Source organism: Panthera leo, chromosome D2, assembly GCF_018350215.1.
Source record: "Panthera leo isolate Ple1 chromosome D2, P.leo_Ple1_pat1.1, whole genome shotgun sequence".
NCBI classification, from domain to species: Eukaryota; Metazoa; Chordata; class Mammalia; order Carnivora; family Felidae; genus Panthera; species Panthera leo.
Genome location: NC_056689.1, coordinates 8,525,723 through 8,551,017, shown reverse-complemented (window position 1 = coordinate 8,551,017; position 25,295 = coordinate 8,525,723). Strand labels below are relative to the sequence as shown.

General features: G+C 46.4%; 1 protein-coding gene across 5 annotated transcripts in view; it reads left to right on the top strand.

The window, feature by feature from the left end:
• The window catches only part of LIPA (lipase A, lysosomal acid type), a 51,160-nt gene that overhangs the window by 13,263 nt on the left and 12,602 nt on the right, over window positions 1-25,295 (top strand). For all 5 annotated transcript variants that reach the window (XM_042907526.1, XM_042907522.1, XM_042907524.1 and 2 more), the window contains exons 4-8: window positions 12,769-12,967; window positions 14,066-14,175; window positions 15,842-15,978; window positions 21,329-21,475; window positions 22,289-22,360. In XM_042907526.1, the coding sequence (XP_042763460.1) occupies window positions 12,769-12,967; window positions 14,066-14,175; window positions 15,842-15,978; window positions 21,329-21,475; window positions 22,289-22,360 (665 nt within the window). The remainder of the gene's footprint in view (window positions 1-12,768; window positions 12,968-14,065; window positions 14,176-15,841; window positions 15,979-21,328; window positions 21,476-22,288; window positions 22,361-25,295) is intronic.

Sequence of the window (25,295 nt, the reverse complement as noted above, 5' to 3'; positions counted from 1 at the left end):
ACAGGTTATGTAATTTCACATTTTGCTTAACGATTTGAAGGTCAGTTTTGTTTGATGATATGTGAAATCTTTGCTTTCCTTGTTTTAAGGAAGCATCTTATTAGTGAAATGTCTTGAGCATTAAGTAAATCGCTTTTGCTGTTTGAATATTGATTTTTTTGAATGGGCAATATATTCACATAGTTCAAAACTTAGAGTAAAAAGACATATAGTGAAATACCTCCCTCCCTCCTCACCCTTCACCTCCCTAGTTTTGTGTGTATTCTTCCAAAATCTCTTTAATTTCTTTAGCTCTAAAACAAAATTTCTTTAGAAATGGATACAGACATAGGTGACTATTTTTCCCTGCTTCCGATTTAATACAAAAGGTGGTATATAGTGTCAATTCTTCTGTTACTTGAATTTTTTACTTAATATTATGCAGATAGTTCCATATAATGCATAGAATACTTCACCACTCAGGGCACCTGGGGGGCTCAGTCGGTTAAATGTCCAACTCTTCGTCTCGGCTCAGGTCATGCTCCCATGGTTCGTGAGCTTGAGCCCTGTGTCTGGCTCTGCACTGACAGTGTGGAGTCTGCTTGGGATTCTGTCTTTCCCTCTCTCTCTGCCCTCCCTTGCTCATGCTCTCCCTCCCTCCCTCCCCCCTCCTCAAATAAATAAATAAACTTAAAAAAAGAGAATACTTCACAGACACTTGGTATTCCGCATAGTTTTTCCATGATTTATTTTACAGGTGTCCTAGTAATGGGCATTTGGGGTATTTCTAGTCCTTTTGGTAGAAGGAAGATACTGCTGCTTAATACAACCTTGTACGTGTGCAAGTTTGTTTGTAAGATACATTTCCAGAGATAGAATTTTTGAGTCAGAGGATATGTACATTTATGATTTTGATAGATACTGTTAAATCTCTTTTCAGGCAATCTTGTTCCGGTAATTATTCTCACTAGCAAGATATGAAAGTTCTTATAGTTTTGGAGATACGTATGTCTATATCTTCCCATAGCGAAAGTGCCATTTCCATGAGATGAATGAATTTCTTTCTAGGCAGGCTATTTGAAATTGTGAAACATATGTCAGAATGAAGATTGATCCCAATGCAATCATCCCTCCCGATGTACCTTATTCTTTAACATTTTGTTTCTAAAGATTTTCCTTGGGGGCGCCTGGGTGGCTTGGTCGGTTAAGCGTCCGACTTTGGCTCAGGTCATGATCTCACGGTCCGTGAGTTCGAGCCCCACGTCGGGCTCTGTGCTGACAGCTCAGAGCCTGAAGCCTGTTTCAGATTCTGTGTCTCCCTCTCTCTCTGCTTCTCCCCTGTTCATGCTCTGTCTCTCTCTGTCTCAAAAATAAATAAACGCTAAAAAAAAAAAGATTTTCCTTGGACAACTAAGGTTGAGATTAAGGTAATTTGATGACTCAGTGTTCTTCAATTACAATTTTATATGAGCAGAAGGGCCTTTTTGCCTCAATTCCTTCCCAAATTATTCAAAGCAAACTTAAAAACCTGTGTTACATGACCTTTGTATCATTGTTTGTTTTTTTTCTTAATATAATCTGGTCTATTTTCCCCTGCCCCCCAGATTGTAACTATAATAAGGGATTTTATAACACTTAAGTGGCTGGGACAGCCAGTGCTGTTTTTGAAATTTCATTTCTCATTTTTTTTTAAATGTTTATTTATTTTGAGACAGAGTCGGGGAGGGGCAGAGAGAGAGAGAGAGAAAGAGGGAGAATCTCAAGCAGACTCTGTGTTGCCAGGGCAGATCCTGACATGGGGCTCAGTTCCATGAACTGTGAGATCATGACCTGAGCCGAAATCAAGAGTCAAGAAATCAAGATGACGTCAAGATGCTTAACTACCTGAGCCACCTAGGTGCCCCTCCTTTCTCATTCTTGAGGTTTTTATGATTTATAGATTCATGTTCATACTATTAAGCTTCCTTTTTATAAGTACGTTACAAAAATGTGTAGTGAGCTGAAGTGAGGGCTTACATTTCTTTTTCTGCTCAAAACACGCAAAATGTATATTTTATTCCAGAACAAACATATGATCTTAGTTTCCTTGTTTTTTTTTTTTTTTCTTTTTTGGTAAACCCTTTGATTTCAGATCCCATATAAAGAAGAATATGTACTGATCATTACTCTCTTAAAAGTGATTGGGTAACTAGTATAATTAATAATGCGAATCATTGTTAGAGCACCTGGGTGGCTCAGTTGGTTGAGTGTCTTGACTTCAGCTCAGGCCATGATCTTGTGGTTCACGGGTTCGAGCCCTGCATGGGGCTCTGTGCTGACAGCTCAGAGACTGGATCCTGTTTCGGATACTGTGTCTCCCTTTTTCTCTGCCCCTCCCCAACTCTCACTCTGTCTGTCTCTCAAAAATAAATAAGCATTAAAAAAAAAATGTTAATCGTCGTTAAAAGATGCAGGGAACCTCAGTGAAAACATGCTTGGGGAATGCTTCTCCTCTTTTCTCCATCGCCCACCCCTGGAATTCACGCCACAGTTAGAACAGATGGTGCCCCCACCCACGTGTGCGAGCACCAGCACTATGGTGCGGGGCTGTGCCCTGACAGGTGAGGAAGCGAACAGGAGCCTAGATGTGCTCCCCGGTGGCAGGAAGGAGTCAGGGCAGCTGAGCGTGAGATCTCTGTCAGCGGCGAGGTCCGTGTGGGCGTCCGCCTCCGTGCGCCTTGGAATCTCCGTCCGCAGGAACAGTTGATTGACTGTGATGGTCCCAGTGTTCCTCTTTGTCACTCTGGTTCCGTGGGTTATAGTCCACACTCTTTTTTTTTTTTTTGGCAGGGGTGCATGGTGTGCAGCAGGGGGTGGGTACTCGTGGACTTTGGAATGGGGAACACAGAGGGAAAGCATTCTCAGTGTGGCCACACCGCTAGGTCCACACCCTCTTCCTCTGTAGGCATCAGTGAGCGCTGCGTAGACCCTTCTCTGACGGTGTGCACACCCGTGGTCCAGAGCAGGGACTCCTCATTGTCCCCTCAGCATCCTCAGGAGCAGTCTCGTCAGTGGTGTTACTTCGGCTCATTTAAGCCAAATAGACAAAGAAAGAATTCCTAAGAGCCCTTCCCACCCAGCGTGGAACTTATCCTCTTATTCAGGCCACCCCCCTCCTGACCTCCTCCCCTATTCATAAGATCATCGTCCTCCTGCCCTGGAAATGCAGAATCCTTCTCGAGTCCGGTGCTCCGGTGGCCGACCCCACGTTACCTGGCTTCAGTCCATCCCTGTCTTCTCTTGGCCAGGCCACCACCCTCCGTGTGCTCTTGTGACCATTCAGCTGGGTGCCTGAGAGAAGCTCAGAACCCGAGGGAGGCTTTGCTTTCATTTTTGAGGCTTCCCGTGTATTAGAGGAAGGAAGAATTTCAAAACCAGTCTATGGAAACTGCTGATCTTTTAAGAAATTAATACTTTTAATACGTACAAAAATAACACCTGGCATCTGTACCAATTACAGGGCGTTGCAAGATGCATTAAAACAACATCTCTTCATTTATTGGGGATGAAGTGAGACCGTCCCTCTTGCCCTTTTCAGTGTGGTTTTTCTCCATTCTTGTGCTGTCCGGAAGTGCTGCACAAGTTGAGTGAGAGCTGTATGGGCAGCGTGTTCGGGTCCTGTTTGAGTGGCCCACCTGCAGATTTGTTGGGGGGGGGGGTGCTGTGTGATCACGTGGCCTGGCCACACCTCTCCTCTTCCTGCTAGCTGTGCTTGTCCATCTTGTGTAGTTTTGCAGGGTAAGAACCCAGCGGTTGTTGTATGGTACCGGCCATTCAGCAATCTTCAGGGACCTAATAAATGAAGCTATGTACCTTTCCTTGATATTCTTTCTCTCTGTTGTCTGTACCACTCATACAGCAGAGGAAATTGGAAGCTTCCCACGGGTATGTGCAGAGACCTTCGTGATTTGGCACATCAGTGATTACAGTTCTGAACTGTGGTGTCTGTGGTGTCAGTGTCTACTTAGAATGGGGTGGCATACCTCTTTCATGACGTTTATGAGGAGTGCTTAAGCACCATCCGGGTTTATTCGTCATCTAAGAAAAACATCCATCATTTTTTTTAAGTTGATTTATTTATTTTAAGAGAGAGAGAGAGTGTATGCACATGTGCGGAGGAGGGGCAGAGAGAGAGAGGGAAGGAGAGAATCCCAAGCAGGCTCTGCACTGACTTATTTGTGTACTTCTTCCTGCCCCCCCCCCCCCCCCCGCCCCATGCCCCTTTGCTCCCTGCAGCCGCTCCTTGAAGGCAGGGGCTGTGTCTCTGTCTTCTTTGTATCTCTCAGCACGGTGGGTGGCACTGTGTTCCCTGCATGGTCAGCCTGAGTGAGGGTTATATGAGGGCAGTCTTCAGGATTGGGGTTCTTAACTGGACTAAGACAATGCACCTTCTGTGTAGTGACATAAAATAGAGCCCTGTGTACACACAGATACTACATACATTTGTAGAGAGTTGATGGACCCACTAAGATGACCCTGTTTACACATTTACCTGTGTCGTCAAACTCCTACTAACTAGTCAGCTTGGAACACACATTTAGAAACAGACTGAGGGTTTTGAACAAACTGAGGGTTGACGGGTGTGGGAGGTCGGGGGGCGGGGTGGGGAAAATGGGTGATGGGCACTGAGGAGGGCGCCTGTTGGGGTGAACACTGGGTGTTCTAGCTGGTGAGGAATCACAGGAATCTACTCCCAAAGCCAAGAGCACACTATACACACTGTATGTGAGCTAAGTTGATAATAAATTATGTATATAAAAAAATAAAACTCTCATACAATCCAAAACAAAAACAAAAAAGAAAGAAAGCTCTTAGTGGCCTGGTGAGCATGTGTGTGATGCTTCCCAGTGTTAAGCAAACTTCTCCATCAAGTGTTGTACTTCCCCTGCTTTGCGCTAACTCCAAAAAGGAATTGAAAGTCATCCTGAATAGGGAAGTGATTCTGGTTTCGTGTGCTCAGCCGTATCTCCGACAGTCATGGGATGTTAGCACTAGAAGGATCTCAGAGTCCTTTCTGAGCCGGAGATTTGGAGAGTTTGCATGTGTAACATACTCCCTGGTGGATTCCAAAGTAAAGTCCTTGAGTTCTGGAACCTGTGTCTAGATGAGCACCCTCATTTTACTGGGTGAGACAGCCAGCTTGAGAGAGAAAGGGAAAGAGGTTGGCTTTAAGGCAAAAACTAGTGGCCTAGCCAGTCTGACTCCAGAGTCTGCGATTTGAACTAGAAGATGCAGTCTTATGTAATAAGCATTGACCAAGTTGTTCCCATGATGTTGATTTTATTTGACTAAAACAAGGAAATACATATTGTCTTGCCTAAAATACATCAAACAGCAATGGCTACAAGGCAGACTTCTTGCCAAATTGGGAAATAAATTGTTCAGTAAATCAGTTGTCAAATAAAGCAACAATAGTGGGTTGTTTCCGATATACATGCATGTCTATCCGTAAATATACGCATACACATACATGTATATGATATATAGGTATCTGTTGGCCTAATGAGGGCAGTGGTGTTCTGTGATCTGAGTAATGGTCTTCAGGCATTTTGAACTTCACCTTGGCAAAGACTCCAGGGCTTGCCCCTTAAGCTTTTTAAGTCATAATTGAAAATTCACAACCTGGCTTGGGAAGTAGGTCTTTGGACAGAAAGGCCGCTGGCCTGTGTTTTCCTTTGCTTATTTTAGGATTCTGATCATTTCTGGATTTTCCATTCTTTCCTTCTCTGCAGTTCCTAGAGGAGCTGTCTTTTTGAATAAATGCTGTGCTCTGACATGTCCCCAGAGGTCCCGTCGGGCTGAGATGCAGCTCCTTGCCTCCTGGTGGCATGGAGCAGGTGCAGGGTCATTCCTGGGTGCCGGACTTGACGGCACCAGCTGGCTGAACTCATGGCCAGGTTCATTTGGCTCTGATGGTGCATCAGGTGCAGGACTGTGTTCGGACCCTTGACCTAATGGAGAAGCACAAGCCAGTGTCAGCTGCACGCTGACTCCTGTGTGCAGGGTGGGGCTGGAGCCGAGAGTCAGGGTGGAAAGGACTAGGGTGTGCTGCCAGAACCTCTGTCTCCTGCGGTGCTCCCCGTTGTCCTCCCGGCTAGCCCATCTTACCCGCTGTCCGTTGTCATCCTCAGTGTCAGTTCTTCAGGGAGCATCCCCGGCCGCTCACCCTGGGCCAGCTCCTGCTGCATGTTCTCTTTGCTCTCTGGGTGTTTCCTTCCTAGCACTTAGGACGCTAAGGCTGAAGCTCCTCTTGATTATTCGATCATCACTCCAGCCAAGTCTCTCCAGGAGCTCCTCTGGGCCTGGGCCCTCCTGGGATGGGGTTGAGCAGAGCATCGACAGTCGGGGCCACACTGGTGAGGGATTCCGTACTCCTGAGCTCAGACAGCCGCAGACACGAGTGTAGGCCTTCCGGTGGTGGGTAGAATTAGGGGCATCTTGGGCAGAACCAGTGGAGCTGTGGCTTCTGTTTTCAATGAAAAAAAAAATCCTTCTGGATTCAATGGTAGTCTCTGATGTCTGCTTCCTCTGTACCCAGTCCTCCCTGATGGGGAAGGTGCTGTAGGCCGAATGTTTATATCCCCCCGGAATGCAGGTGTTGAGTCCTAACCCCCGTGTAGTGGCGTCTGCAGGTGGGGCCTTCGGGAGGTGACTCGGGCCTGAGGGCAGAGCCTTCCAGAATGGAATTAGTGCCCTTATCAGAAGGAGACCCCAGAGCTCCCTTGTCTGCCTTCTGCCAGGACACAGTGAACAGACAGCCGTCTGTGAACCAGGAGGTGCCTCACAAGGCACCAGGTCTGCCAACACCTTGATCTTGGACCTCGCAGCCTGCAGAAGCATGAGCTAGAGTTTCCTGTGTTCACAAAGCCATCCAGTCTGTGGTATTGATACAGCAGCCTGAATGGACGCACGCACAATGCATTCCGGAGAACAAGGACAGGAGAAGGATGTGTATTTCAGGATGTGTTTGCTGCGTGCAGGAGGTCCTTAAAGGAGAGCACGATAGAGAAAAGCGTATCTGGGGGTCAGAGTCAGCGTCTCTGGCCAGTTGCCCTCTGTTGTGCACTTGTCTCTCTGGGCCCCTCTGTTCCTTCTGTTAGTTGAGAATTTTGGACTACAGCTATGTACTTGCCCAGGGTCGGGCCAACTGTAAGGCTCCATGAACTGGAGCGTGGAGATACCACCGTGCGAAGCCTTTCGAAGGGCAGCCAGGGTAGCAGAGGCAGGGAGGGCAGAAGGCAGTTTGCGTGGAGGTGAGGCACACTTTGCCCTCACATGACCTGAGGTTGGTTCCTGGTTCCACCGCGTACTAATCGTGTGTCCTGTCCTGGGGCACTCATTCCTTCTCTCTAGGCCCCAGAGCCCCCATCCGTAAGGTGAGAAGAGTGACGTGTATGGCCCAGTGCCACCCTGGGCACGTAGAAAACTAATCAAGGTGGTGCCTGGGAGGTGCACATGGCGTGCGGGCACGTAGTAGGTTTTCTTTCTTTGCCTCGTTTATTCCTTCGTTATTGCATTTATTCATCAGATTTGTCACGAGTGAGGACCACAAGCCAGACTCCACATTGGGTGCTGGGGACGGGGTGGTGGGCAGGACCACCAGGTCTCTGGCTTCATGTTGCTCGGGGACCAGAGTGGCTGTGGCCGGTGTGTGTGTGTGTGTGTGTGTGGGGGGGGGGTTTGGTTCTCTTTCCTGTCTGTGATCTGAGGGCTGTTGTGTTCCCTCCTGCAGAGGCCACTCCTCTTCAGCAGGGAGGCTGAAATGTGAGCACGGCGACCTGGACCGTGGCAAGGGGTGTGCACCCTTCCAGGTGTGTCTTGGGGACGGGCTAGGTTCTCCTGTGGGTTCTCAAGCAAAGAGATCTCCTGCAGTGCGTACCTCTGTTACACATGAGGAAACCAGGAGTTATAGGGTTCGATGAATTTGCCTGTGGCAAAGACAGGATTGACGGGGCTTAGGGCCGAGTTTCTACCCACTGCGGTGATGTCCCCGATAAAGCCACAGTGGGGAGAGTGCTCTGTTTAGGTAAGCTGTGCAATAAATGCCTGGAGATAGGTGCCTCCTTCTTATTCTCTCCAGGGGCCATAAGTGTCGTGACTCCGGCTTCCCACGGATGTTATTTGCTCATCTTGCTTTGGGCTGTGTTTTGAGGCCAACTCTTCCAACCAGAATTAGACTACAGAAATTCACTCAGGAGCCCTTGCTTTGGATCAGTGGAGGTCTGCTCTTAATGATTCTTGGGAAGGAGGCCCTAGAACTCCCTCCAGGAGCCTGTCAGATGTCAAGCAGGGCTCTGCACACCTGGCCTGTCTCCAGGCTGGGCCGGCCTGGTAGAGCGATGGGCGGCACGTTCCCCTTCGGATGACTCCTCCTTGAACCCAGCTGTGGTTGGGCTCCTGAGAAGAGCTGATGTCAGACTGACCAAGAAGAGCTGAGGGAGCTTGTGGAAAATAAGTACTTCCAGGCTGTGCCCCTGGAGTTCTGGATCCCCTACCTCAGAAGTTGGGCCACAAATATGTGTGTTTTTTAAATGTTCCAGGTAGTTTTGATGTGCATGCATTCAGTTTGGGGAAATAGTGCGTGGCTTGCTTGGAAGGGGCTGGGTACAAAGGGAATACTGGAAAAAAATTTAAAAAAAATTTATTTATTTTTGACAGACAGACACAGAATGTGAGCAGGGCAGGGGCAGAGAGACAGGGAGACACAGAATCTGAAGCAGGTTCCAGGCTCTGAGCTGTCAGCACAGAGCCTGATGTGGGGCTTGAACTCACGAACTGGGAGATCAGGACCTGAGCCGAAGTCGGATGCTTAACTGACTGGGCCACCCAGGCGCCCTGAAAGGGAATACTTTCAAGCACATCTCTTCTCCCCTACCTCTTTAGTTATTAATGAAGGATTTTTTTGGAGTAGTGGTTAAAAGCAGGGGCTTTGGAATGAGACCAGGAAGGCCACCCAACCTGGAGGGATGTGCCCCCTATAAAGCCCTTCACGTCTGGGTCAGACAGGGCATTGACCTTCACCTGCTTTGTGTCTGCCTCCTGAGGGAGCCACCTGTGTGTGCCCCGTGGTCCTGTCTGGCTGCGGCCTGGGACAGTGTCACTTCTACAAATCCAGGGTCCCTTTTCTTCTCCAGAACCCTCTGTGGGGTGGTCTGTGTCTCACTCAGGAGCTGGCAAACACGTTCCTGCCCCTGGCCACGTCACTCTCTTTCCTGTGGGGTTCCCTGGGTGCTGATCGGGCTTTTTCACACTGGCCTAGAAGGTAACTGTGGGACTGTCTCCTGGGCTGGACTGGAGCCTCTTGGGGGCAGGGAGCGGGGCTTACCCTCCTTTGTGTCCCCCACAGCTGGCGCAGTGGCTGAAATATCATAGGTGCCGGGAAGGGTTTATACAAGATGTGGAGCCTGAGCACACGCTTCAGCGGGCCGTCGGCCTTTCTGGCTTCGAGCTCACCTCCTGAGAGAGTGCTAGCGGCTTCTCGATGCCTCTGGGAATCCAGGAGTTATTTACCGGTAGTGTTTAAAGAGTTTTCTGGTATGCCTTCAGTCTGCCATTCCCACATTTCTCCTCCAAAGCTCCTATAGGTTAGGGAGGGAAATACAATGCACAGAGACTTCAGGGGGATTTTAAACGCTCCCCACTTAAACGTTCCCCAGGGGTGCCTGGCTGGCTCAGTCAGTTAAACGTACGGCTCTTGATATAAGCTCAGGTCATATAAGCTCACGGTTTGTGGGTCTGAGCCCTGCATCCGGCTCTGGGCTGACAGCTCAGAGCCTGCATGGGATTCTCTCTCCCCCTCTTTCTGCCCCTCCCGTTAGCTATGTCTCTCTCAAAAATAAATAAAAATATTAAAAAAATGTTCCCCAGTGTAGAAAACCTGCCTGGTCCCCACAGGCTGACCCCTGCCACCCCTTCCAGCCTCAGTCCTGGCTGCCCTGCCCCCCCCCCCCCCCCCCCCCCCCCGCCCCCCAGCTCTGCCTTCCCATCTAGATCATTCCTGCCTTTCTCAGTGCTGGGCCCTGAGGAGTCAGCTAAGCAGACACAGGTTTTCCACCAGGTGTCTGAAGAAGCACAGGTTGGGGGAAACAGCAGGAGTTTGGCCACCTGCCATGCTTCTGGCCCCACCAGACCCTCTGTCCCCAGGGGAGACCGCTCCAGTGGCAGACCATGGTTATGTGTAATTGCCTCTCGGAGCACAGTGGTCCTGCCCGGCTCATGCCCGTGTGCTGTCAGACTCTTGCCTCCGTCAGCCTGACTTGCTGACTTCGCTTAAGGCCAAAAAGTCTTACTCCTCACAGCCCAGCCCCAAAGCACCTTCGATGGGAGAGAAGTGACCTAACGTGCGGAAGGGACTCGTCAGCACCCTGGTGTGGCTCCTGGGGGTCCCTCACACAGAGACTCAACAGTCACCGCGGAGCGATGACGCCTCTTGTCACCGTCTCCGCAAGGCAGCCTGCTTAGGAGCGGGTGTCATTTAAAACACATTTCATCAGCTACAACTTAATGATGAGTTGATCTCAGTAATCCTTATCACATCCCTGAGGTTTATGTGAACTTTTTATTTTTACGATGACTCTTATTTCCACAACTGGATTCTGATCTTCTTCACCAAAGGCGGGGAGCCAGTTCCGCAGATTCTGTACGTACCACACTGCCTTGTCCGAAGCACTTTCACAGTCAGTTAGCGTTGGTCACGTAGCACTAAAATGAACATTCGCAGGCAAGGAAGTACTCATAAGGCTGCCCCAATCCTGATCTGTTTCGCTCTTTTGTCTCCCCGCTGGTAGAAGGTCACCGATGTGGCCCTGGCAGTTCAGAGGGCTACTGTGTGTGATTAGAAAGTCACAGGAGTCGTTTCGGACCTTCACTTGATGGCTGTCCCACTGTCTTTACAAATAAGGGGAGCAGCACCCACCTGGCATGGCTCCAGGGGTACTGTTCATGCTGTAGAGAATTTGGACGGTGCCTCCTGGGGTTGTCTATACAGCCCACCTTGCATCATCAGACGGACAGCCACTTCAATTAAAAAAAATTTTTAATGTTTATCTTTGAGACAGAGAGAGACAGAGACTGAGCGTGAGTGGGGGAGGGGGCAGAGGGAGAGGGAGACACAGAATCCGCAGCAGGCTCCGAGCTGTCATCGCAGAGCCTGACGCGGGGCTCCAACCCATGAGTTGTGAGATCATGACCTGTGCTGAAGTGGGATGCTTTACTGTCTGAGCCACCCAGGAGCTCTGGGACAGCCATCTAAAAAGCAATTAGTTACCAAATCCGCATTAGGACATAAACAGAAGAAAAATTTGTCAGTTCACTTCCCATCTGTTTGGACGAATCTTACTTCCCATTTTTCCTTGATGTTTTACACTCCTCATTTGCCTGCATCATTGCTGCCTAGCTATGGGTCTAGTGTAGGTTATTGTCTTGTACTTTGCTTTCTTTCCACCCTTCAAGGCTGGGTTATAAATTTTTCTGGGATGCCACAGTCCTTGTCATTGGTGATGATTTAATTATTGCAATCAATTATTTGACGTCTCAACAGTTAGCTCTTTCCCTTAGCACTTCACTTTCTTTCTTTTTTTTTTACTCAATTAAAAAAATTTCTTTTTTGAGCGAGAGTGCGAGTGAGTGAAGGGCAGAGAGAGAGGGAGAGAGAGTGTGGAGCCTGAAGCAGGGCTTGAACTCACGTACTGTGAGATCATAACCTGAGCCAACGTCAGATGCTTAACCCACTGAGCCACCCAGGCACCCCCACGTTTCACTCTCATAACGAACAAGCAGAAGGCCAAAGGAGCTCTTACTTGTTTGTTGTGATCTATGTGTCTGTCATTATGCCAGACACTTAATTGCCTCATTTATTTCTATTAACAGTTACTGATGGAGCAGAGGCCCAGACTGGGTTAATGTTTATTGAACTCTCGCTGTGCTGGGAAGCACTTTGCGAAGAACTTTTCACGCAGTGTCTCCCAGTCGTTGCTCTTTATAAAGTGCCTGTTGCATTTCCCTGCTGCAGGTGATGATTCAGGTTGAAGGGATGTTGGAGGGATGTTGAAATATTTTTGCACCCAGTGGCACATTCGAGGTTGGAGAGGACAGACTCGAGCCCAAGTGCGTCTGTCTCTGACACTCGTGGTCAGTCTGACATCAGCTCCGTGAGGGTGAACCGTCTTCCTCCTGGTTCTGTTCTCTGCTGTGTCACCAGTGCCGAGAATGCCAGCACACAGTCGGTGTTCAATAAATGCTTGTTTAATGAATGACTAAATGGTCTTAACATGATGCAAGCAGCCAGAGGTTATGTTTCTTTGTCTCCCGAGTCTTTGTTTTTCCACAGCATCACTGTCCCAGGTATAGGTGAGTAGAAAATTTATTTGCATGTGTATACATAAAAGTAGAAATATATATGTAAATAAAGGAATATGTGTATATATATTTATAAATTTGCGTACATGTAATCTTTTCCTGTCTTTTGGTTTATTTTGTTAGGATACATTGTAAGAAATTCGATTATGGGAGCAAATACAGTATAGAAACATTTCATACAGTCTTAAGAATACGGTAAAAAGTTTTTTATGGTCACATCTACACGTCTTGTTATTAGATACACGAGATAGCCTGTTTTTGCTGCTACTTTGCCAGCACTGTTTAAAAAGATACTTTTCACTGATGTTCTGTTGGAGTGCATTGCTGCCTCGCTGTTCTTGCATCTGCTTTATGGCTGGGTGCTGCTGAGTCCTAAACATGGATGTTTTTCAGGTCCTAAGCCAGTTGTGTTCCTGCAGCATGGCCTGCTGGCCGATTCCAGTAACTGGGTCACAAACCTTCCCAACAACAGCCTGGGCTTCTTCCTGGCGGACACGGGCTTTGATGTGTGGATGGGGAACAGCAGGGGAAACACCTGGTCTCGGAGACACAAGACTTTATCCCCTTCTCAGGACGAATTCTGGGCTTTCAGGTAGATTGGAATTGATGGTGACGGGGGCCTACTTCCTTAGTACCCTTACCACAGACACACGGGGAGGCAGGTGGATGGGTAGCTCAAGGTTATCAGAGAGGGGAGACGGATGCCTGGGGAAAGGTTTTAAACCTTACGAGGAATTGGGTAAATCACAGTGAAGTACATTATAAGTAATGATTACATTTAAGAATTAGATTCAACTATGGACTTTTAGTTACTTTGGCATTCCGGGTCCTGTGGGAGTTGGTGGGCAAATTGCGTCCTGGAAACTTCTTCTTTCCCCCCATAAACATGCACACCGAATGTCTGCTTTTCCATTTCCAGAAATTGTCCTTTTTCTATCAATCCTGGCTGTACCTATTAATCCCCGCGTGACACTGGGCATGCTGCATAAGCCTTCTGTGTCTCAGTTTCCTTGTTGTAAAATGGGGTAATAACCGCCAATCTCCCGAGGCCATTGGGGGATCAAAGGAGAGGATACGAGGAGAGAGCCTGGCACGCTGCAGGCAGTGGTGACAGTCCGCTTACCCATTTCCTGATGACGAATGGCACACACACGTGTAACGTGTCCCGGGCTGTGTCCTGCTACCTGGCATGAGGGAAGGTCAGAGCTCTGGACTCCTTCAGGCTTGTGTCCCGTTTGTGAAACCACAGCTTACCTACACGCGTGAAATGCAAGAATGACAAATTTTACCAAAGGAATATACTTGTTGGGCCGCCACTGGTAATAGTGAAAAGCCAGAAACTACCAAATGCCCATCAGCCGCGAATGGACAGATGAAGTGCCGTGTATCTATACAGTGAACATCCCACGGCTCTGTGACAGCATTACTATTTGATCTCATTTATAGAAAGGTTCAAAAATGGGTATAACATAACTTATGGCATAAAAAATGAGGACAGGACCTTTGGGAGGGAGGCAGAATTAGAAAGGGGCCCGCGCAATCCTGTTGATGTTTTCTGCGCTCAGTTCTGTGCTGCTCTACGCAGCTGCGCTCAGCTTATGGTTATTCATCCCCCCGCACCCTTCTTGTTAGCGTGCGGTTATGTTTGTGTGCAGCGTCTTAATGAAAGGGTTCCTTTTCTGGATTACAGTTACGATGAGATGGCAAATTATGACCTATCAGCTTCCATTAACTTCATTCTGAATAAAACTGGCCAAGAACAAGTGTATTACGTGGGTCATTCTCAAGGCACCACAATAGGTACGTATGTCATAAAGCCTGGTGGTGGATACAGTGTCTTCTTACAGAGTTTTTGCCCGTTCTTGAAAGGGAAATAGTAACAAATCATGTTAGTGCAAACAGAGGTGTTTGTTTTTTGCTTTATTGCCAAGCAGAAGTGATGAATAGGGGAAGGGCAGGAAATTCGGGGTAATATTTCACGTTCTCTGAAAATTCAGACTTTCATGTAAATGGATACACATGGTGTATGGTTCCCTTGACCCAGAAGTAAGCCTCAGCCTGGTGCATATTTTCCTGGTTACAGCAGTATGGGGATGTGAGAAGGTAGAAAACAAGAGGTATTATAAGGGCAGAGGCTTTTAAACAGAAAACAAGAAAATACACTTTTTTTAAAAGTTTTTTTTCTTTTTTAAAAAAATTTATTTATTTTTGAGAGAGAGAGAGAGGGAGGGAGGGAGGGAGGGAGGGAGAGAGAGAGAGAGAGAGAGAGAGAGAGAGAGAGAGAGAGAATCCCAAGCAGGGACGCTCGATGCAGGGCTCAAACTCACGACTGTGAGATCATGACCTGAGCTGAAATCAAGAGTCAGATACTCAATCGACTGAGCCATCCAGGAACCCCAAAAATACAGTGAGTCTTAAAAGTTAAGTGGAATAAAACTAACTACAAAGATGGCATGTTATGCTTCATTTCTGAATAGTTTCTAAAAGCTCTATGCATTTTTTATTTATGCCGATTATAAAAAGAACGTGTGTTCACTGTATACAAAAGTAGAAAATTTGGCAGAGTTGAAGGAAAATAAAAATTGCGTGTAATTGTAGCGAACAACAGTTCCTCTGATGAGGAACTAGGGACCTGTCCCATAATTTATGCAGTTCCTCCTTTTTGTGTGTGCTCTCATCAGTAGCTGTGTTTAAGTCACACGGTCTCCTTAGAATACATTCCTAAGGAGGAGAATCACTCCTGAGCGATTCTTAAGTGTCTGGATGTACTATAGTTAAATGTCTGCGCTCTGCTTACTGCCAAACACTCTTAACCAGTTTGAGAGACGACACACAGAAAGTAGCATGTAACACAGATGCGTGTGCCATTCTCACGCGTCAAGAGAAGTGTTTTCGCTCATTTTTGGTCCTTCTCCCATGACTTGCCTGCTTGTGTCCTTTGCCCCAGTGCCTTCTAATGTGACACTTGGGGGGCCAAGTTCAAAGCAAGAAGTGACCTGAGAGAAAGCTAAAAGGTATTTTAAAGCTAGAACATTCTGCATGTGCAGGTTCCTCTGGAGCCCTTGGCGACTGATCTCAATGCCCCTGTAAACTGCTCCCAGGGGCCGGTGGACGGGCGCTGGGGCTGGGTGCTGGGGCTGGGTGCTGATGTGGGGCTGTTAGGGAGAGTCCTTCCTTTGCTCGGCTTCCAGGATGAGAGGAACAGGGGCATCTTCTGATTTCTGTAGGTTAAAAACTGAATCAAGCACTTAACAAGTACTTGACTGACTAGTTTAATCAGACTCCGTTTGCGCGGAGAAGCTTGGAGAAGCTCAGAGGCCCCCCCATGTGGTTGCCTCCTGGTGGTGGCGTTGCCTGCATGGCTCTCAGATCGCCACTAGAGGGTGCGATGTGCGACCGCCTTTGGTTTTTCAGAGAAAGTCCTAGAAGATGGAAACTCCTGTTAAACTTCTTTGTGTTTCTCCAGGTTTTATAGCATTTTCACGGATTCCCGAGCTGGCCAGAAAGATTAAAATGTTTCTTGCCCTGGCTCCTGTGACTTCAATCAAGTTCTCTACTAGCCCTCTAAATAAATTAGGAAGCTTTCCAGATTTTCTCTTCAAGGTACTTGAACTCTCCCCAACCCCCCTGGAGCCCCACCAACCACATTTCAGACCTGAAGAACTGGCCTTTAGAGGAGCATCTGTGCCTTCCTCCTCTGTGTTTCACTGTCAGTGGAACAGTGGCTCCTCTCCCCGCAGTGTTTCCTTCCCCCTTCACCCCTCCTTCCAGATCCTGGGGAGTCAGGGAAGGTGAATCACTAATTCTACCCGAGAACACCAACTTCTCATGTTCGGCATGTCAGTGCAGCTGTCCCCACACCACACAGAGGGAGCACAGGCGGTCCAGAGTTGCCCTGTACCCCACGCGGTAGCCTGTGCTTGGGCGTAGGCAGGAGACGGGACGCGGGAAGCGCGTCGCTCCCACACGCCTGACCGTGGCCACACCGAGGGCCACCGAAAGACACCGTTCCTGTGACATTTCATAATGTGGCCAGTAATATGGTTACAAGCCAGTGACCTCCCTGAGGCTCAACCCTAGAACTGTGTGACCCCCGCGGCCCTGGCTCTGTTCACAGAGGAGGCAGTTTTCATGAGGAGGAGTTGAGAGCCAGCTGAGGCCGGATGGCCCATTATGTGCGCTCTGTATGCGTTCCATGTGTGATACGTGTATACGCACACACGCAGTTCCACACAGGACGTAAAGTTAAAATGAGGTGTGACATATCCGCCATCTCAGAGACGTTCACAGGAGGTACAGACTGTATACCTCAGAATCCCGACCCACACCTCAGATGGATTCTCGGAACCAGTGACCAGACATGCAGACAAGACGTGGCCCCCTCTAAGCAATTTTAGCTCTAATGCCTTGGGTCATAGAAGCCTCCATTCTCACTATAGACAGTTCAGAGATTCCAAATAAAGTATCCCTCAGTTACCAAGGCCTCTCTTACTCCTTGCTCAGAATTAAAACAGTGCTCAGTGTGAGGTTTTCCTATACACCTTGTGTGTGAATTTAAATACGTACAAACGTCCTGAGAGAAATTTAGTGTTTCGTGTTAACGTAGATGGTGGCCCGCTATGTGTCTCGTTCTTCAGATGACACGTTTCGCTCTTGGTGAGCTGCCCCGTTAATACATACAACTCCCTCTGGTTCTAAACTGCTGTGTAGTAAGTATTCTGTTATCAGGAGCTACTGTCTGGTAGACGTTTAAGGTTGTTGCTGATTTGCCATTGCTGCCTCCCTGTGTCCTTAAAAAAAAAAATTTTTTATGTTTATTTATTTTTGAGACAGAGACAGAGCATGAGCAGGGGAGGGGCAGAGAGAGAGGGAGACCCAGAATCCGAAGCAGGCTCCGGGCTCCAGGCTCCAAGCTGCGAGCACAGAGGCCGATGAAGGGCTCGAACCCACAAACCGCGAGTCTGTTTGGACCTGAGCCAAAGTCGGATGCTTAACTGACCGAGTCACCCAGGCACCCCTCCTTGTGTCCTTTTTCATAAAGAACTGAAACGGCCATCATAGGGATGTTTTGGATTTAATTTAACCCTTGGAGATTGTGATCTGGTAGCTTTGTAAGGATACCAACTCCCACTCCCCACCTTGGAGATGGTGTCCTTTAAATCTGGGGTGGGGCCAGGAGCTGCGTTTCACAGAGCACCCTGTGGGGTTCTAAAGTAACTAACCAGACCGGTAGTTGAGAACCACTGTCCCAGACAGCGGTGTTTCCTAATATCCTGGGAGAATGACAAAGTGAAAAAATAAATGTCCATAAAGCCTTTGGATTAGCTGCCCTGGGAAATCAGTGCCGCTGCCATGAAAGTTTAGTACCCTCTCAGCCTGCAAAAATATAAATTCTAAAGTCATCAAGATTGATCTGGGCAGGCCTGTAAATGTGTAAGGTGAAGTTTTCTTTCTCCCTACGCGCCCTCCTGCTTTTACATGCTCTCGGTGAGCGCTCAGCTCTGAAGGACAAGGTCAACTCCACATTCTTTGTCGGCCGAAAGGAAAGCTTGGCTTCTCATGCTACGAGTCGGTGATACATTGTCCTCTTGTTTTTAGTAGAGAACCTCAGAAGTATATGCATTTATCTATCTATCACATGTGACCATTATGTAGACTCAAAGCCAGGAGCCTTTTCCTTCCCTGCGACCTTGTCTGCACGTGATACTTCTTGATTCTCCCCAGCTAATCTTACTGGGCTTCGTCTGCAGAAGAGGAGCATTTGAGGAGACCCGGTATCTGTCCGTAGATACTGGTTGGCTATCTTGTGGTAGGCAGATTTGATAGAGGTCACAGGCTGTGTGTATGTGGACAGCATTTGCCTGAAGAAGTGCCGAGTATGGCCCATACAGTTTTATGACTTCAAATTAGTTGCAGCCTTTAAGCAGCATATGTAATGTTGGAATCTTGATCACTGGTTGTTTGGAGGGTGTGGGGAGGGGGCGGGAAGGGGGGGTGGGAAGGGAGTGAGAAGGGCGCCGTGCACCACAAAGCAGTCACACCCGTAGGCTGAGCGTAAGCTTTCCAGTTCATCATGGTTCTTAACGCTCCCTAAACATCCCTGTGGGCAGGGTGGCATTTAACACTTGCCACTTTAGGGCGTGCCTGGGCGGCTCAGTCGGTTGAATGTTCGACTCTTGGTTTCGGCTCAGGTCATGATCTCACGGTTGGTGAGTTCGAGCCCCGAGTCGGGCTCTGCGCTGACAGTGTGGAGCCTGCCTGGGATCCTCTCTCCCCACCCCCTTTCTCTGCCCCTCCCTCCCTTTTATTTTATTTTATTTTATTTTATTTTATTTTATTTTATTTTATTAATTTTACTTTATTTTATTTTATTTTTATTTTTATTTTATTTTATTTTTTTAAATTTATTTTATTTTATTTTTTTATTTTATTTTACTTTATTTTATTTTACTTTATTTTTTAATTTTTTTTAAATTTATTTAATTTTATTTTATTTCCCTCCCTCCCTTTAAAAAACCCCGAAAGCGTTTGCCACTTTTACACATTTGCATTTTCGTGCTGCCTATGTTAGTTTGCTCCTATATTAGTTTGCTCCTCCCGTGAGGAGGAGGCTGCCCCCTGCCTCGCCCTGGCTTCTGGGGGCTTGCCTGCCATTCCTGGGTTGAGAGGAGCATCCCTTCACCTCCGGCCTTCACCTCCACACGTGTGCGTTCTCCCTGTGTGTCTGTCTCTGCTCACGTTTCCCTATTTCTAGAAGGACCCCGGTCCTGCAGAGCGCCCACCCTGCCCACCACATCCTCACTTGATTGCCTCTGAGAAGACCCTGTCCCCAAATGAGGTCACCTGCTGAGATAACTGGGAATTAAGACCCACCCCCGAGGTCTTGGTAGGCATTTGAATTTTTTCACTCCTGCTTGTCCCTCCAGAGGGTAGGCATCAGCAAAAGCGTAAATTATCGGCGGACAAATTTGGGTTCAATATAAGGAAGGTTGTTTTTCTGTTTCCCATTGCACAGGTGTGTGAATATCCTTGAGGGTGTAGTGACAGCCCCGGAAACACGTGCGCACGGCTTCGGTGGCCATTGGTCAGGGCTTGTGTAGATCAGGAGTCGGCAAGTTTTCTCCAGAGGTCCGTATGGTAAATCTCATTGTCTTTGCGGATCATATGGTCTCTGTTGCAACTGCTGAACCCTGCCGTTGTAGTGTGAAAACAGCCTGAGAGACAGCATAGAAAAATGAGCATGCCCGTGTTCCAATAAAACTTTATTTATAAGCATAGGTAGTGCTGGTGGAAGGAATGAGGAGTTACCATTTAAGGGGGAGAGTTTCAGCTTGAGATGTTGTAACAGCTCTGCAGATGGATAATGGTGCTGGTTGCACAATAATGTGAGTGTACTAATGCCACTGAGCTGAATACTTAAAAATGGTTAAAATGGTAAGTTTTGTGTTACGTGTGATCTATCACAGTAAAAAAGTATTAGAAGAAAAAGACAACGGGCTGGAACCGGCTCACTGACAGTAGAGTTGGATTGGATGTATGTGCCCTACATAGACGCATTGTTGACCAGTCTTGGTTTAGACTCTTTCTTGGAAGTCACTACCAATCTTCCAGCCAGTAAACTCTTTGGGGATGGTCCTGGGGCGAGTGATCATTAATTGCCCCTTCTTGCTGTGAAAAGTCTGCTGTGAACTTACTTGGTTTTCTGCCCTTTTCTTCACTGGAGACTTAACAAATTTTTTTTAATTTAAATTCAATTTAGTTAATGTACAGTGTAGTATTGGTTTCGGGAGTAGAACCCAGTGATTCATCTCTTACACAGGACGCCCAATGCTCATCCCAACAAGTGCCATCCTCAATGACCATCAGCCATTTAGCCCATCCCCCAGCCAACACCCCTCCAGCAGCTCTCAGTTTGTTCTGTGTTTAAGAGTCTCTTATGGTTTGCCTCCCTCTCTGTTTTTATCTTATTCTTCCTTCCCTTCCCCTATGTTCATCTGTTGTGTTTCTTAAATTCCACATATGAGTGAAGTCACATGATATCTTTCTCTGCCTGACAGTTTTGCTTAGCATAATACATTTTAGTTCCATCAGTGTTGTTGCAAATGGCAAGATTTCATTCTTTTTGATTGCTGAGTCGTATTCCATTGCACATATATTCCACATCTTTATCCATTCATCAGTTGGTGGACATCTGGGCTCTTTCCATACTTTGGCTATTGTTGATAGTGCTGCTATAAACATGGGGGTGCATGTGTCCCTTCGAATCAGCACTCTTGTATCCTTTGGATAAATTCCTAGTAGTGCTATTGCTGGGTCATAGAGTAGTTCTATTTTTAATTTTTTGAGGACCCTCCATACTGTTTTCCAGAGTGGCTGCACCGGCTTGCATTCCCACCAACAATGCAAAAGAGATCCTCTCTCTCCACATCCTCGCCGACATCTGTTGTTGCCTCAGTTGTTAATGTTTGACATTCTGACAGGTGTCCGGTGGTTTCTCATTATGGTTTTGATTTGCATTTCCCTGATGATGAGTGATGTTGAGCATTTTTCATGTGTCGGTTGGCCATCTGGATGTCTTCTTTGGAGAAGTGTCTATTTATGCCTTTTGCCCATTTCTTTACTGGATTTTTTGTTTTTTTGGGTGTTGAGTTTGATAAGTTCTTTATAGATTTTGGATAGTAACCCTTTATCCAATATGTCTTTTGCAAATATCTTCTCTTATTGCCTCAATTGCCCTTCCCTGGAGACTAAGTACACATCTGTAACATCCGCTTTTGCCTTAGTAAACACATCGTATAAATATCCTCGCATGAACGTCCACTGGTTCCCATTTCTTTTGAGTCGTATGTGGAGACACTGGGCATGTGTCTCTTCTTCTGACGCGGGTCATGGAATCTCATATTCCAGAATAAATGCTGAGATATTCTTGGTTTTCTTCTTTTTTTTTTTATAGCACTTATTTGGAGTCAGACAATTTCTTCCCCAAAATGAGGTTTTGAAGTGGCTGAGCACAGATGTTTGCAGTCATGTCATTCTGAAGGAACTCTGTGGAAATGCCCTTTTTGTTCTATGTGGATTTAATGAGAGAAACTTAAATATGGTATGTATGTTCATAATAAAACTTGCTTTAACTTTTAGCTAGTTTATTTTATCTGTGAATATGCTTATTTGTGCTGAAGGATGTGAGAAAAGCAGGAATGACCTCATCCGAGTGCTAACGGGTCTGACACTGAAGAGGTTCAATGTGGGCAAGTGCCTGGAATGTTCTCTGCTGCTTTCCTCAGGCTAGCAGCTTCCCACAGGGTGCCCGTGAGGAACTACTGAGTGAGGACATCTGTCATAATTTATGTCCCAATATTTATATTTATTCTAGTCATCTATTTCTTTTAAAAAACTACTGCGTGTATATTTAAATTTGGAACAGCAATTTCCGTGTGTGTGTGTTTGTGTGTACGTACACATTGATTTACTTATTTTTATTTCGTAAAATGTAAACCCTTGGCCGGTAAAATGCTGGTGTTTCTATGTATAGTTTGTAATGTTGCATCATGTGAAAACGGATTTTGAGATTCTCGAATGAAGGCTCTACTTTCTCGTTTCTGATATAGAAACAAGGTCTGATTATTATATGAAATTTTGGAAATTCAGAAAAGCTTGTAGCAGAAAATAAAAATGCCTAGTAACCTCAACCCATGCAGCCCTACGACTGCCATGTTGCTCTGTTTCCTCCATATGTATTCTGTGTGTGTGTGGCTGTGCAGTTTTTCTAGAACATATCTGTAGTTAGAGAATTTTTTTTCTTGTTCTTAATCTCCTATATATGAGATTATGGCTTTGAAGTGCAGAATTGATTTATTATCAATGCTTCCTTAACGCTGTACCCATCATTTATGTCAATTTATCTCTTTTGCAGTCTAGAGTGTCGGTGTATATAACACACTCTCCTGCTGGAACTTCTGTGCAAAACATATTACACTGGAGGCAGGTAGGCATTCTGGAGGGGCTGCTGGGGTTTGTATAAAATCAACGTCAGAGGGACCTGTGCCTTCCATGAAGGACTTGTCTGCGAGCCCTTTCCTTCTTGTCGCAGACCAGGCCGGTCGCTTACAAATCAGAGCTGGTTTCCTTCCCCTGAGTCCTGGGTTCCTGTCATTGTGTCATTGTACCCTGTGTGCGTTCACCAAACAGGCTATTGGGCTTGACTTTTTTCTCTCCCCTCCTGCCCCACCCCATCAGTTTCTCACCAAGTCCTAGATTTATTTTATTTCTGTGATGCTTCATCAAGCCAGATTTTTGAGCAGCTTTGAGATGGAAGCTAATGTCAGCATTAACCCGTGAGCACGGTAGGACTGAAGACACCAGTGCATAAACCAGAGCAAACCAGTCAGGAGAGTAAATGGGAGCCACTCACTTTTAAAATGCAGCTTTCATTGTTTTAGCACATACCACAAAAGTAATGCATGCCCATTCTAGAAAATTTAGAGATTATGTACTATAGGAAAAGGATAATAAAAATTGTCTTAGGGATAAAAAACAAAACTCTGCAATTGTCCGCAGAGATAGAAGATGTGTACCAGGAGATAGGAAATGTCTTTGCAGCCTACTGTATACCTCTTACTGCAGATCATTCCAGAAGGAAGTGGTTAAGGATGCAGATAGAAATATAGTTGCAAAAATAGATTAATTAAATTAATCAGGTGACTTTATTTTCGTCTACTTACTCTTTTAATAACTTGTCCCCCCCCCCCCCCCCCCCCGCCTAACAATATATCAGGGGCTTATATCTACCTCAGGACATATTTCTGTAGAAATTTCCTTCCTAACTTCTTTTTGAACATGAAATAACTCCCCATTTAAGCTCCAAACCAAGATGCTGTGGTCTTGGATAGCAGTTGCCAGGCACTGGGCAGTCACTGCCTGCAGCAGAATCACATGAGCTGCCTTTAACATTCCACCTTTTAATAAAATATTGTTTTAAAAAATGAGGGGAGTTGGATTCATAGTAGAGCTGTTGGATTGGCTATAATCTGGCTTCTAAAATATTTTTTTAAAAATGTTTTATGTATTTATTTTTGAGAGAGAGAGAGAGAGAGAGGCAGGCAGAGGCAGAGCACAAGCGGGGGAGGGACAGAGAGAGAGGGAGACACAGAACCTGAAGCAGGCTCCAGGCTCCAAGCTGTCCGCACAGAGCCTGACACGGGGCTCAAACTCACAAACTACGAGATCATGACCTGAGCTGAAGTCGGACGCTTAACCGACTGAGCCACCCAGGCACTCCTCCATTACCTAGAATTTTAAATTACTATTTTTTGCCTTTTCTTTTCCATAGTAAAACATCCTGGGACAGATGTTCTTGAATTAGAAGTGTATCCTTATACCCGAGGCACATTACTTTCTTAGGATACAGTCGTGGGAGTAGACTTCATGGTCAGAGAGATTGGCATAACTTGAAGACTTGCAATACATATTGTACTTTAGCGAGATTGAAACTGTACGTTTTCATTACCATTCAAGACCTAAGAATAACCTTCTGTCACTTAAAAAACCATCCATCCTAATACTTTAACCTTCTCCTCTGCCTCATTATCCATATACCATTATCACAGGAGTGTAACCACAGTGCATGTTCCATTTCATTTTCTGCCTGCTTCCCACTTAATAGTAGTTATGAACAGTTTTCTCTTTCTGTTGTATTATGTTTATTTGTGACGGGGCCACGCTGTTGTACGTATGGATGTAGCATAATGTATTTAACCAGATCCCTATCACTGGGCTTCAGCTGATTTCCGGATTGTTAGTGCGGTGTCCTTCACATCGTCCTCCTGCTGAAATGCCCTTTCCAGTGCGTGGCGTGAAGTCCTATGCCTCTTGAGCACAAAAGTCAACTTTGGAGTTCAGTCTGAGTTCCAGGCAGATTTTTCCTTTGTACCCCATACCGTCTCCCGTTGCTTTATACAAATGTTAAAAGACACATGTGAGAGAGTGAGAAACTGATGTCTGTCTACAGTGGTGGATTTTCACTGATAATTTGAGCTGAGAACAGGTGCCCTGATGGGTGCGGTGAGTCCAAATTTTATTCCGCTTGTTAAATTTGCTTCAGGTACCGGTGTCTGTCCTTTGCAAGGGCAAAGGCAGACGCTGAACATTTCTCCTGTAGAAGCAGCATTTTATGGCATTGCTAAGAACTGAAGCTTCGCACAAATTGAAAGCAGTCGAGATGAAGCAAGTCTAGGTTTTTGCTCTTTACTGGGCACCACCGACTGGCCCGAGCTGAACAGTTTCCGATTCATTCAGCTGGTCAATTTTGGATTTGATTCTTGGCAGTGTTTAATCTGGGGGATATAGAGGAGGTACGGATTGGTGTCATTTCAAAATTTTTGAAAAAGTGACTTTTTAAATGTTTTAATGTCACTATTCTAAATACGCATCCATTACAGTTTCACATACGGTATTATTCCATGGCTGTAGGTAGAATTGTGCTGGTGTGTGGTACGATTTGGTGATTATACTGGGCTATACTCAAGAGTAAGTGTTAAATAAAATCATTAAAGTATTGAGAAAACAATAAAAACAAGGGGTGCCCGGGTGGCTCAGTCGGTTAAGCATCCTATTCTTGATTTCAGCTCAGGTCATGATCTCAGGGTCATGAGATTGAGCCCCGCGTCAGGCTCCGCACTGAGCATGGACCCTGCCTTGGATTCTGTCTCCCTCCCCCTGTCCTTCCCCCCTGCTCACGTGCTCTCTCTCTCTCTAAAATAAAAAATAAAATAAAATATTGAATAGTTGAGTGGAGTGGATAGCTAGAAAACATGGGGATTATAAATAAATATATTAACTCATAGATTAATATAAGGATAATACAGGGGCACCTGGGTGGCTCAGTTGATTGGGCAACTGACTTCAGCTCAGGTCACGATCTC